The sequence below is a fragment of the Pinus tabuliformis genome, chromosome Q, assembly GCF_031772625.1.
Source record: "Pinus tabuliformis cultivar Carrire ecotype Pingquan chromosome Q, CPIR1, whole genome shotgun sequence".
NCBI classification, from domain to species: domain Eukaryota; kingdom Viridiplantae; phylum Streptophyta; class Pinopsida; order Pinales; family Pinaceae; genus Pinus; species Pinus tabuliformis.
In genome coordinates this window covers 440,850,854-440,865,996 of record NC_142296.1, presented here as the reverse complement: position 1 = coordinate 440,865,996, position 15,143 = coordinate 440,850,854, and the positions used below count along the sequence as shown (strand labels likewise).

The 15,143-nt window shown below is 41.2% G+C and overlaps 1 protein-coding gene across 5 annotated transcripts in view; it reads right to left on the bottom strand.

The window, feature by feature from the left end:
• LOC149220110 (ARM repeat superfamily protein) overlaps positions 1-15,143 on the bottom strand; it is a 276,511-nt gene that overhangs the window by 25,902 nt on the left and 235,466 nt on the right. For 4 of the 5 annotated variants that reach the window (XM_089384657.1, XM_089384656.1, XM_089384658.1 and 1 more), the window contains 3 exons: positions 11,001-11,222; positions 10,822-10,895; positions 10,552-10,658 (listed from right to left, as the gene is read on the bottom strand). In XM_089384657.1, coding sequence (XP_089240783.1) covers positions 10,552-10,658; positions 10,822-10,895; positions 11,001-11,222 — 403 coding nt within the window. Of the gene's footprint in view, positions 1-10,534; positions 10,659-10,821; positions 10,896-11,000; positions 11,223-15,143 lie in introns of all 5 variants that reach the window. The other variant, XM_089384660.1, reaches the window with a different exon arrangement.

The following is a 15,143-nucleotide window of genomic DNA, read 5'->3' as shown; positions in this document are numbered from 1 at the left end:
TGGACCAAGGTGGGAAGCAATAGCAAAGGGATCAGAATCAAGAAGGAAGAGGAGGATGCATCTCTTGCATCAGTGGGGTAGCAGGGGCAGCAGAAACGAAAAAAGAAGGGCAAAGAAGAGAAGTCTAACTCAAAGGTTGCTCCAGCGCAAGCTGACAAAGAGGACAATGATGATTGCACCATGAGTGTTCATGCACCTCTAGAGAAGAGGTGGGGCGATATTGAGTTGTAGTCGGGAGGACTACATAAAAGGGCAAGATCCTTGAGGTGCCCAAACTCTTGGATCACATACGGCTTCAAGAGTCCTTAATGACAGTAGCAAAATGACGGGAGTCAGTTGGTGCAAGGGATGATGGAGCAACAGTGGCAGAGCTAGAGCGCCTAAGTCTGAAGCAGCACAATGGAGTGTTGCAGCAGTGCGGAAGGCACAAAGCAAATACAACAGCGGCGCAGTAGCATCAGAGGGTCAGCACAGATAGGCAACAAAGGTAGCTTCATCGTCAAGGGGCATCCAGACTAACCAACATGTTAGCTTTTGGGTAGCTTTTCAATTGCTTACTTCTCAACAACTGAGTTGCAGTGCAGCAGTTAGCAGTGGCAGTGTTATGGGCAGCATGATGCAGCATACTGAGAGGGAGCTGCAATACAGATGTAGTAGTAATGATGGCAGTGTCATGGGCAGTAGTACAGATTGCAGCAGTGCAGTGGATGAAGGGAAACAGGCCGAGCATCAACAGCGCAGAGGACCCATGTTATGGATTAATGTGATACTTCCGCTGGGAAGTATTGCTAGAGCACATTCTTCGCTAAGAAGGAGTGTTGATTTTTTGGGTAGCATTGGGTATGCTCTAGCTCCGAAATTTTGTGGAGGGTCTACAACATGAGATCTCCAAGACCCAGAAACCATTTGGAGAAATTCCACCCGGAGTACATGTTATTCAAATAATTAATTATTTTTAATGGTCCCTAAGTTAAAACTTAGGAAATTAAAATAATTAAACTGAATTAATCTAAATATGGGTGAGAAGTTTCTAAGTGACGAGGATCAAGTCTAGTTTAATCTTAGCCGTTGATTACAGATTAGATCACGGTCGTTGATTTCTCAACCGAAAAAGTATAATGGAAGGCTCGGGGTCAATTGGAGAACATACACAAAGTGAGCGCAGCACTTGAGCTAAATCGAAATTTTGGGGCGTGGTTTGCTGAGAATTTCGAAGAGAGCTTCTAGTGCAAAGAGGGGCAATTCGGCAGTGGGACTTTTGTCCAAGGCCGAGAATACATAGCAGAGAGACAGTGCAACTCCAGAAGGGTGACGCAGAGGTTGGAGGGCTGACTCGATCACTTAGATGTAGCGCTGGGGTTTTCTGTGAGGCAAATCAGGCATCAATTCAGCAAATCGATTTGTGAGCCGGGAAGGCTCACTGGGAGGTGACGCAGTTCCAGCACAGAGCTGGGAGTAGCCACCGCTGCACAGCGCAGTCACCTGTGGGGTTTGTTCATCCCATTGTTGGATCTGCCAAAATATCTATCTCTGGATAGAGATACTTCTGTCGGGTGAGCTGGATTTGGCACCCTAGTTATATTCAAAGATATGCTTAATAATAAAACCCTCATATCTGTGACACCGGTTTTCCCACGCTGGGTTTTTCCGGGGACGTTTAGTCCAAAAATAAGTGTCTTTTGTGTGGTTGTCTCATTTATTTTTCAGTACTTGATCCATATATTGGTTTAGGCTGCAGTGTATTTGCATTAATATTTTCTGAATAATTCTGAATAATTCTGAAAATAACTTGTTAAACTAAAGAACACAAGTAGGTAATGTAAATCAGTTCACTGCAGTAGGATTTCTAATTTGTTAGATTCAAAAATTTTCACATGTGGTATATCAGTTACCCAGGCCTTTGATCTTCCACCCTTCGTCATATGTCTTTTTCCTTTTATTTGATTCTTCTTTTATAATTGCTTGGGGTTGCAGGGGATGAGAGCATGATGTGAATGATATAGTAGTGAATACCCCCTTAAGGTTGGGCAGTTCATCACCAACCAGAGGTTGGGACAATCATGGGTTCTTTAATGAAGCAAGGGACCAATATGAGTGGCCCTAGGAACCAAGGTGATGGCCATAATGTTAGGTGTAGAGCTCATGTTTGGCTTTTGGCCACATGCTAAATTTTTATGTTACAACCATCTTTTGCATTTTATGGTACAATTTCCTGTTGATAGTGGCGAAATTATGCTTTTTATTTTCTTTTTAGCTTGCATCAACCTTTGAGACATCATTCCAGGCCCGACCCAAAGTGTGGACAAGGGGAAGGGGATGCTAACTCCTTGTGGACCCGGATGGGAAATATGTGAAAAGGGGTTATAATGAGTAGACGGGAGATATATGTGGTGTCAAGAAACGGGACCATGCAACCAAAATCAGCATTTCCCATGTAGTGCCCCTCTTAAAGCTAGTAGCCAATAAAGGAGATCCCACAAGACTAGGATACAAAGTTAACCACCATGTCGGATAAGGGGACAAGAGTACAAACCAAGAGCATTCTTTCTGCAGAATCTCCCCACGAACCCATGCCCAGGAAGTGTCCATGATAAGTAAGCAAAAATACCCAACTACATAATGAAAGCCATACCTTCAGGGTTGAAAGGCCCACCTTCAAACATACGATCATGACAAATGGCCAAGGGTGCATAATGGCTGGCTCAAGTGGCAGAGATGATGGCACATTGAGCTATCCGGTGGTTGCAAGGGGGTGCTAGCTGCCTGCTGAAGATCATCTAGGAATAATTTCTTTTCCTATGGGTGTCACCCACAGGTGGTGGGTAATAGGACTCTCAACACAGGGTGTGTGTGCTCTTGCACATACATCACTTTGATCAACCGGTAAGGTTTAACCAACTTGTTATGCGAGAAAACACATAAAAAGAGCATTTTTTATGAATAGTGTATGTGTACAATTTTAAAGTGTAATTCAATTTTATTGTGAAAATTCTATCACTTCAGCAACTGATTTATTTTTCCTACTTATTCCACAATAAGTTATTTATGAAATTACTTCAATAAACATTAAAATAAAAATTGTTGCAGATATCACACCGTAATACAGAAACAAACATATGCACAAGATTTAACACATTGACATAGATATTTTGGACAATAATCCTCGGAAAAACCCAATGTGGGAAAACCGATGCAGCAAGGGAGGATTTTATTATTCAACGATTCTTCAGTACAACAGGCTGCCAAACTGGCTTACCCATAGAGAGAAATAATTCTCCAGCACTTCTCCCAATCCCAACGTCAACTCGGCTGACCTCTACGTGGATCTCAAACCCGCTACGTCAGCCCCTACTTGACTGCATCATGCCTGGGCCTCTCTACGTCACCCACGCAGGCCCAGCTAGTGACTGCGCAGTCTTCTACTGCCTCTGTGTCTGCCTCTCCTGCTTCAACATTGATCTCCAGTGGTTGATCCCACCTCTCTGCTCTGTACTTGCTGCCTCCTGACTGCTCACCAGACCACTGGTTCAATTTCTCAGCTAACCCTACTCCAGAAATTGAACTGACTAGTCTCCCTCAGTGTGTTCTACAAGTGACCCTCAAGCCCCCTCTTATACTTTTCTCGTTGACAAATCCAAGGCCGAGATTAAGTCCCTAATCAACAGCTAAGACAAGATCTAGCTTGATCCATGACTTTTGGACCATTCTAACACAGTTTTTATATTAATTCACATTAATATTTTATTTTTCCTAAGTTTAGACTTAGGGACTTCATTAAAAATATTAATTATTTTAATATCTCCGAAATTGTTTAGAATCTGCCCAAACCCTTTCTGGGCATTGGAGATCTCATGTGTCTTAGCCTCTCCACCAATTTTCGTGGCTAGAGCACATCCAATGCTACCCCAAATCAACACTCCCTCTTAGCAAGGACTATGCTCTAGTAATACTCCTCAATGAGTATCACCCTGATCATCCGACATCGGTCCCTATGTTGATGCTAAGCCTCCCTGCCCAACATCCTCTGCACTACTGCATCCTGTACTACTGCCCATGGCTCTGCTACTACCACTGTTGCATCTGAACAACAAATCCCTCTGCATTCGTGCCATAGTTGCAGGAAGTGCCCCCCCCCCCCCCCGGATCCTAGGCCGGAATCGCGTCCCATACGGAAGCGTTCCGGAAGCGCCCTAGGAAGCGCGATTCCATTTTTTCCGAAGCGCGATTCCAAAATTTTAATGCGCTTCCTGGTTTTTTTTAACGCCCTGTGACATGATACTAGCCTATTCTCTATGTGAACCTCCTATAGCATTTCATGAACTACCTGTGAGCTCTATGGCAAGGTATCCAAGGAAATCGAAGGGTAAATAAATGAAGACGACCTTCATTCTCCATCTCTTCTAAAACCTTATCTAAGTTCGAATCCTATACTACTCATTAGATCCGAAGAACAAAATTCAGAGGCTCTAAGGTATGCCCCTTATCCAAATTATTCAGAGAACCTTGCTTGCCTGTGGTCCGAGAAGATCGGAGACTGATATCTGTAATTCGTGCCTTCTCATTCAAAATGATCCAAGTCAGATACCAGGGCTGTTAAAAAGTATACTTCGAAGTTGCCAGATGTTACAGTGAGTATGCTGCTGTAAGATCTGATTTGTTCTGAGGTGACAAATGCTACAATTGCTTGATCCATGCGTTACACAGTTTATATGATCCTGTGACAAAGGTATGTCATATGGAGTGCTCAAATTGCAAAGAGTATATATCGTGTATAGCATGTACAACATAGTATGTATGTGATGCAAGTGGTATGTATATAATCCAAGCCATCTCCCAAGGTATGACTGTATATGATGTGAAGTATGCTGGAGTATGTATGTGAGTATGTTGTAGCACTGTACATGATCTAAAGTTGCTATAACAATTGCTATGTAATGATGCGAGTATATGTACACCCTTATAGTAGGCATGTCATTAATTGTGATTCGTATAGAAGACATGGCAGACAATATATATATATATGACATGACAGACAACCTTGGCATGTATGACATGGTAAACAGTATGTATGACATAGCAGACAATATGTATGGCATGGCAGACAGTAATATAACTGTGACTTGAGTTTTACCATGTCAACATCCGAGTTTTACCATGTCAACATCCGAGTTTTGAGTATAAATGCAAAAAAATATAAAAAAATATATATATATAGCAGACGCTTCCGCGGACGCTTCGCTTCCTAGATTTTTGGAAAATGACGCTTCCGCGCTCCGCGCTTCCGCTTCGCTCCCGCTTCGTGCAACATTGATTCGTGCTGCTGATGGTCCTTTCTCCCAACACTGCATCCACACTGCAACTCCCTCTGCATCCTTGTTGTTATCACTCCCATTTCTACTACTGAAACGGGTCCTTTACCATCCCCATCTTTTCCCTGAAGTAGTCAAACTTTGTCCTTCCAAGGGCCCTAGTAAGGATGTCTGCCACCTATTCTCCTATAGGAGTGTAGCTCAACTGTACAACTCCTCGTTGGACACAGTCCCCGACAAAGTGACACTGGATATCAATATGCTTCGACCTATCATGAAACACTGGATTCTCAGAGAGCTTGATGCAACTTTGATTATCGCACATGATCCTGGTCGCCTCCATATTCCTTCTGAATAAGTTCACAAGCAGTTTTCTAAGCCATATGGCCTCACACGAAGTTGTGCTTGCCACCATATATTATGCCTCAGATGAGCTCAGAGCCACAAACTTTTGTTTCCTACTGCACCAGGAGGTCATTCCTGATCCAATGTTGAAACAGTACCCAGAGGTACTTTTCCGATCCACTGAACTTCCTACCCAATCTGCATTAGTAAATCCACTCAATCTGATATCCTTACTCCTAGTGTACAAGAGTCCATAATCGATTGTTCCCTGTAAATACCTAAGAACATGTTTGGTTGTTGCCCAGTGCGCCCTCTTCGTTTCCACCATGAACTAACTGAGAGTGTTGACAGCATAGCAAATGTCTAGCCTAGTATTGACCAAATACATCAGGGACCCTATGAGCTTCCTATATAGGGTGTGATCGACATCCTTGTCTTCTGATGCATCAATCTTCTTCCAGTTGGTGATCATTAGCGTAGCCATAGGTCTACAGTCCTCCATCCCAAATCTTTTTAGGATCTCTGTAGCATACCTCCCTTGCCCAAGGAAGATTTCTCCCTTCTGCTGCCAAACTTCCAACACTAGGAAGTAGTGCATTCGTCCCAAATCCTTCATATCGAATTTTGTGGCTAGATTCTTCTTGCAGTCCCCAATGAGTCTGGATGATCCTTTCAGAAAGAGATCATCTACATACAATACTAAGATTAGTGGCTCATTCTCTACAACCAGATAGTAGAGATTCGGATCCACGTCACTCTTGACAAACCCCATCTTCTACAAGTAGCAATCTATTCGACCATACCATGCTCTCAGCACCTGTTTTAGCCCATACAAGGCTTTCTTCAATATGTATACATGAGACTTCTTCTCATGACTTTCAAAGCCCTCTGGTTTTTCAATGTATACCTCCTCTTCTATTACCCCATTCAAAAATGTCGTTTTGACATCCATCTGATGGATCTCCCATCCCATCTAGGCTGCAAGAGAAATCACGGTCCTAATAGGATGTATACCTGGCTACCAAGGCGAAGGTCTCCTCATAGTCAATCCCTTCTTTTTTAGGATAGCCCTTAACCACAAACCTGGCCTTGTATTTCTTGAACCTGCCACTGATCTGTCTTGAGATCTTGGCACCACCTCCCAGACATCGTTTACCATTATGGAGTTGTATTCCTCTACCATTGCATCTAGCCAAACCTGATGTTGAGTTGCCTCCTTGAAACTGGTAGGCTCTCCATCCTGAGCTACTAATGCCTGATATCTATCTGGTTGTTTTCGCTCCCTCTTATTGTTTCTTGGTGCACCGATGAAGTCCTCTGCATCTCGCAGAATCTGACGAAGTTCCCTGCTAGTTCTTCCTCTGCCAGCAGGTGCTTTTGTTCGCTCCTCCTCCTCATCCTGAGAATCTTCCTGTCCTGAGGAAGAATTCTTTACTTCTGTTGGTTGAAGAGGCTTAACCAACGACTCCTCTTTTGACTGCTCCTTGGAAGGCATCTCGCGAGATCTTCTGAAAGCCCTATCCTCCATGAACTTTACATCTTGTCGTACTACTACCTTCCTGCTCCCTGGAAGATAGATTCTGTATGCCTTAGCGTTCTCGCTATATCCTACCAGATATCCCTTTTCCACAGCCTGATCCAGCTTCTTTCTCTTTTCTTCGAGTATGCAGCAATATGTTAGACTCCCAAATATCCTGAATTGACTGACTTCAGGTGTCTTACCTGTGAAGACTTTCTCTGGAGTAATCTTTCCCACTGCCCGATGAGGAGTCCTGTTCTGAACATAGACTGTTGTGTTACATGCTTCTGCCCACAGGAATTTTGGCATATCCTGATCATACATCATGGCCCTAGCTACTTCTACAATAGTACTGTTCTTTCTTTCTGCTACCCCATTCTGCTCTGGATTATATGGAGCTGTCCACTCTCTTCTGATGCCCTCCTTAGCGCAAAAATCAATGAAGTCCTTATCAACATATTCTCCACCATTATCTCAGCGCAAAACTTTTATTTTCTTCCCAGTCAGATTCTCCACCAAAGCCTTGAACTCCTTGAATCGACAGAATACCTCATCCTTGGTTTTTAGAAAATAAATCCAAGTTTTCCTTGAGTGGTCATCAATGAAGGTAAGGAAATACTCGGCACCACTGAGAGCTTTGACGGACATAGGTTCGCAGATATCAGAGTGTATCAATCCTAGTACACTCTTGACCCTGTGTTTGCTCCTAGGAAATGTTGGCTTGACATACTTTCCTGGAGCACATCCCCTGCATACATCATCTAGTTCAGTACTCAGATCCGAAACTCCTGTTATAGTGCTCCTGAGAATTCTCAGAGCTCCATGGTGCAAGTGACCCATTCTTCTGTGCCATAGTTCGTTCAAGTCCTTGTCTCCATGACTGCCTATTAGTGCCATTGGTGATTCTAGTTGCAATCTATACAACTGATTACTTTTGATCCCGATCAGTACTTTCTTTTTCCAGCTCAGGTGTTTGGCGTATACCTTCTCCTTGATGAAGTAGACGTCATAGCCCTTGCCTTGTAGTTATGACATGGAAAGTAAGTTCATCCCCAATCCTGGTACATGTAGCACATTTGTAGCACAGAACTGTTCTCCCGATTCTGTCTAAAAACCTATGGTACCCTTCCCTACTAGAGTACACTTGCCTTGTTCCCCATGGTGATTTGAAAGTTCATCTTCTCTTCTCGATATTCTGAGAAACACTCCCTGATTCCCATCATATGCCATGAAGCTCCACTGTCTATGTACCATACTTCTGATGATGCAGCACTAGTCATACGCGCCACTTCTTCTTCCAGCCTGGAAGCCAACATAGAGAAATCGAAATCTCTTTCTCTTGTGCAATCTTCTGAAATTCTGTGTGAGTCCCCTTGACGTGGATGCCTCTGCATCGTGGTCTCAACCCATAACTGATTTTCTCTTTCTGTCTCTGATTACTAGCGCTGACACCATGTGAAAATTCTATCACTGCAGCAACTAATTTATTTTTCCTACTTATTCCATAATAAGTTATTTATGAAATTACTTCAATAAACATTAAAATAAACATTGCTGCAGATATCACACCGTAATACAGAAACAAACATATGCACAAGCATTAACACATTGACACAGATATTTTGGACAACAGTGCCCGAAAAAACCCAATGTGGGAAAATCGGTGCAGCAAGGGAGGATTTTATTATTCAGCAATTCTTTAGTACAACAGGGTGCCAAACTGGCTTACCCATAGAGAGAAATAATTCTCCAGCACTTCTCCCAATCCCAGCGTCATCTCAGCTGACCTCTGCGTGGCTCTCAAACCCTCTGCGTCAGCCCCTGCTTGACTGCGTCAGCCCTAGGCCTCTCTACGTCACCCACGCAGGCCCAGCTAGTGACTGCGCAGTGTTTTGTTGCCTCTGTGTCTACCTGAAAAGCCCTGTGTCTGCCTCTCCTGCCTCAGCGCTGATCTCCAGTGGCTGATCCCGCCTCTCTGCTTCGTACTTGCTGCCTCCTGACTACTCACCAGACCACTGGTTCAATTTCTCAACTAACCCTACTCCAGAAATTGAACTGACTGGTCTCCCTCAGTATGTTCTCCAAGTAACCCTCAAGCCTCCTCTTATACTTTTCTCGTTGGCAAATCAATGGGCGAGATTACGTCCCTAATCAACGGCTAAGATAAGATCTGGCTTGATCCATGACTTTTGGACCATTCTAACACAATTTTATATTAATTCACATTAATATTTTATTTTTCCTAAGTTTAGACTTAGGGACTTCATTAAAAATATTAATTATTTTAATATCTCCCAAACTGTTTAGAATCTGTCCAAACTCTTTCTGGATATTGGAGATCTAATGTGCCATAGCCTCTCCACCAATTTTTGTGGCTAGAGCACATCCGATGCTACCCCAAATCAACATGTCTAGAGTACGAACAACAATTCCTTTAATCACCTAAACTAAATTTTAAACTTTTAAAAGATCTTCCTTGAGTCCAAGTTCACACTTACATAATAAAGCTGTTAATCAGTTACAACAAGTAACCTTATTTACGAGCTCATGAAATGGACAACTGTCACAATCATGAGAACTGGCCAATGGTTTCACTTCCCATTGATCAAGGGAATTTCCCAATTTCAATTTATTGAATATGAGGTTGATATTGATGACAATGACACTCAAGAAAATGTCAACCAAGATCAGACTGTTGAGGCACCAAGTTATGTTGACTTAGGCATTGGAACAGTTGACCAATATTTATTTCAGTGCAGAGACAGAGAAACATGTCCAATTAAAGTTATTTTCATAACATATGGAAGCACTACTAAGCACATGTACAACATATTAAGAAATCATTCAAAGGCGGTGCTAGGTGCAAAGAGAAAAGTACAGAGTCCAAACACAAGATCCAAACAATAGCTACCTGGAAAATGACTATCATCCCTAGACATGAGATCCAAATGAAAGACGCCCTCATCTGACAATTTGACCACATTTATTTGGTTCACAACCTCATTTTGACTATCAGCATGTCATTTCAAAGGAAAGACAATTATATGAGAATATTATTGTGTTGTTGTTCTTGGTTATTGCTTTGTGCAGCTTACAAGAAGATATCATCTGGTGTACGCTTTGATCATTTATTGTATTCACATGGCCATAAATCTCACTTGGTAAGAAAGCCAACTATATAAGAATGTTCCTTTTTCAAGTACACCATATAGAAATTTCAAAACCTATAAATTCTGTAAAACGTAAATGGCAAGACCAAACATTTCTTCAGAAAAGTGGAATTCAAAAGTAAAGGAGAAAAAATTAAAAATGAAGATCACTTCCATTACAGAGCAAGAAATCAAAACAATTATGTATTTACTGCAGTAAACTCCTTGCCTTCCCGTGTTGATGGTACAGCCAATGCTGAGGTTGCATGGATTCGGATCTTAAAATTTGATGAATCACGAAGCAGTAGAAGAAGAATACTATAAACCAAAGGAGCCCTAAAAGTCAACGTGGAGAACTTGTGAGAACTTCATTCAGCCATTTATAAATAGGGGCTGAAAGAGGATTAAAATATTGCCAAAAGAGCACATAAAGCTTTAAATAAGCAATAAATTTGAAGAATTTGCAATTCTCTAGACATGGCTGCATGCAAGGCCTCACCATGTCATATACTGCAACCTAATAGAGTCATTTAAGAAGAGATTTCGCAAAGCATGACACACATTCCACTGAACCTGCCAAAAGACAAATTGATTTTGAAACCCACTAAGGTAAACTCTATGTGAGTAAATGTCTGCAGAAAATTATGGCTTGCATAAAATGAAATTTTCAAATAACACCTTAACATTTCCGGTAGTCACACAGGAAACAAAAGATTGCACCATCCTCTCCAACCAGGGTGAACTTGTAGAAGGCTTTGCTTCTCTCTTTGTCTCACGCTTCAACTCAGATTTCAAGGAGACCTCACTGCACGAATCACTATGAGAATCAATGGGGTTACCATCACTAAAGTTAACAAATCTTGAAAGGTTTCCCAGAGCCCTCACAGCATTCGCCTTGATCTGTGAAAAGAAATCAGTTACCCAAAGAGTTCAGCCACTAAGAAGGAAACAAGAAAATAATGTTCAAGTAATGCCCACGTTCTTCACAAACCTCCAAATATACAGGAAAGAGTCTCATAATAGAAAAACAACAACAATTATCATCGACCACATTAAAATAAGAAACCCGCAATCAAAACACCTCAAAATTAATATAGATTTTTTTTATTGAGAAGAATCAATTCAAGTCATAAAGATGTTATCTTCATAAAGTGGAGACTTTCCCAAGCACATTTCGATATTCATCTAAATTTCTAGGATCAGGAACAATAAACCTTTCTCGAGAAAAACAAGGTTAAAAATTGAAATGTTAATCAAAGTAGAAAAATTCACAGTTACCAGTATGCAATGACAACTGCAAGAAATCCATAATAGATATAGATACCTTAAGCTTCTGAAGGTTATATGGTAGTGGCCTTAACCAGGAGCAAGACTGTATCTAACCCAAAGACCCAAAGAATATAGGGCATGGGATCTGTTACCCTCTTTCAGCAGGCATATCCAAAACTTTTTGACAAAGGACCACACCTCAGTTGCATGATACAGGGAACGTGTTTTTGAATCAGTAACACACCAGAAACGTGACCCCCAAAAAATTTGGAAACAGGGAAACACTATATATATATATATATATATATATATATATATATATTGTGAAATTTTGTAAAAAACACAGTATACTGAAACTTGGAAAGAAAGAATTATAAATAAATGAGCAACAACATTTACATGACAATCATAAATGGCAAGCAATTTTCCACCATCACTTATATTGAGATCCTCATCATCAGTATCACCCTTTGCATCAACTTCAATCCTCTAGGGGCATCAATCAGCACCACCCAATTTTGACAAAACTACCTAAGCCAAGCTTCAAGATATGGTAGGTGTTACTCACCAAAAAGGGGTAAACCTATATGGGAGGCCTTTTCTCGTATCTTGGACAGCCATCCAGCCAGCAGCCCTACACGTTGCTCAGTGATAATGATATGCCACATTCTTCTGCCATTTGCATGGATCATACACCTCTCACCATCTGACATTCCTCTTGAATAAAGGTGGGCTACCACTCAGCAAGTACTTCAACCATTTTGCAATCAAGTGCTTTTACTTAATGTTTTGGGCTTTCTAACATGCACAAAGAGGTGATCTAGATGACTGACCAATCTTGATTGTAAACATGTTTTCTCACCTTACCAGGAGGGTTGGTCTTTAGACCAATGTTTTAAAACTCCGACTCCAACTCTGACTTGGCCGAGGGTCAACTCCGACTCCGACTCCAACTTGGTATCGACTCGGCCAGCTCAATTTCAATGACTCGGTCGTTGTAAAAAATACATTAAATAATTATTTTTTATAAAAACACATAATTTTAAAGATTTTCATTCATGTTTCCAAACATACAGCATTAGAATATAGATAGAAGACAACATATGATCAAAGTAGGCTCATGAAGATATCCATTATATCAAAATGGCACCCAGTGCACTGTCCAAGACATACATAGCCAAGGAGGCTATAAATGGCCTCTACAACAAAACTCTGTGACCAGTACTACTGGCTACTGCTAGAGTTGCCAACATCATCCGACTCAGTGTTACTAGGGAGCGGGAGCGAAAGTGGAGAGCGAGAGCGAAAACAGGAGCCGGAGCGACATATTCAAAAGCTCCTAGTTTGGGAGCGAATCTCGGAGGAGTTCGACAACCAATGTCACTAACATCAAGGTACATAGAGGGATTGGTGCTCTTAATTAAATACGAGTTCCATACCCTAATACATTACAAAATTCAATGGAAAAATTGCAATCCTCCAATCCTGAAATCCTGAAAAACTGATAAGTCTGCTAGATTTTGAATGAAATCTAAAATTCTACTTTCTCCATATGAAATCCAATGAGGTCGGAACCACTCTCAAACATCCCGAGTCATTTCATGGTAATGTTAAAAATTTAAGTAAGAGGATGAAAATGAAGATTAAGGAGAATGTCACTTTTACTTTAAGAATTTAACATTACCATGAAATTTGAATAGCATATCAATACTAGGAGAGGGGAATGGACCCCAAATAGCACTTAACCAATTTGGAAAACACCTTGGAGTCCCCAACAATCAGCTAAATCTTAAAAAGTTAAAAAAAAAATAGAAAAATCGTTGTTTTTGGGGTGACTGGCCAGATTTAATGACTCGGCCAAGTAGATGCGGAAACGGCCGGGTTGACCGAGTCATGCAATAACTCAGCTGAGTCAGTCATGACTCGGCCTCCTGAACTGGTTTTTCTGCCGGGTCATAAAATTCTTCAATGACTCGGATCAACTCGGTCGTTTCGGATTCGATTCGGCCGAATTTTAAAACAGTGCTTTAGACCTAGTCCAGTGGACCTCCTCAAAGGCCTTAGGATTATAGGATAGGCACAACTTGGGAAAATTGAATTGAAGTAGCGTGTCCATAACCATTCCATGCTTAACATTTTTCATCATTCGAGTTAATTGCCATTGGTTCATGGGGATTTGGCACTCATAAATCCACATCCTTGAGTAGGTCTAGAAAACATCTCCCTAGAGGTTGATGCAAGTACAAGAAATATAAAAGCATAAAACGCCACAATAAAAGAAAAAGAGAAATTAAAATGCAAAAGATGGTCGGTACATAATTAGCGTGTGGGAAAAAACCTAGCATGAGCTCTACCCGCTCATTGGCCATCCCCTGGTTCCTAAGCACTTGATGCTCCATCTCATCAAAAGGAACCCTTGAATGTCCCAACTTCAATGAGCGAGAAACTGACTCATTTTACAGGGGTAAATAAATGTTATATCATAAAACGAAAACTTGGACCCTTGAGTTATGCTCTATACAAAAGCATTATCAAAACGAAGTAAAAGGTGCACTAGAGGGGTGCAAAAAGCAAGTCGAGGAAAGGTATAACTCATGCCTCCACAATTTCTCTTTCCATTACATCTATAAACTCAAGACATGGACCTCCATCAACCGGTCCCTTGTCAATGGCAAATATGTAACTAGGTTCAATGGCAAATATGTAACTAGGTTCGGTCTTCATAATGACATGTAATCATGTTTTTATGTATTTGATGAAAAGAGAAAAATAAATTTATTATTGTCATTCTTGAGGCATCGGTTTCATGCTCAAGGAAAATTTATTTATAGGTCAAGCACCCATTGAGTGCTTCTAGGGCTTGTCATTGAGCCTACAAGTCCATAGATTCATTGTCATGTATGGAAGACCCTTTTGGGCATCTTACATATTGTAAAGAAAAGCTTATATGAGTCAAAATAGAGTCAAAGACCCTCCAAGACCTTGTCATAATGCTCCAAGACAAGTCGGCCTTTCCAAGTATCAAGTCAGCCTAAAGACAGTGACAAGTCAACCTACAAGCTAGAACAAGAAGCCTATAAATAAGGGTACTCGACCTCATTCAAAGTACATCCAATCACATCACAGAAGTTCAATCTAAAGACAAGGAGAAGTCTCATATCAAGCGAAGAAGGAAGAAGACAAGAGGAAAGATAAATCAAAGTCTTTCAAGGTTTGTTTTGGGCTAATCTCTCACATGTGCGGACTGTAATTAGGGCACATTCTCAGCTACAGAAAGACTGAATTACAGTCAGGTCAAGAAGTTGGATCAAGGGTCAAAGAAGTATGAAAGTACAAGTCGAGTAGTCAAAGAAAAGAAGCCTATCCAAGCGAAGGTAAGAAGAGATCTAAAACTGCGTCAAATTTGTCACATGTGCGAAGTGTAGGAGGCTGAAATTTGCAAGTAAGAGAGGCCGAAGTTGTAGTCAATATTGCAGGTCAAAATTTTTGGTCAAAGGAGAAGTAGAGGCTACTATAAGGAAAGTTTGACTCAGGTTGAAAGAGTGCTTCAAC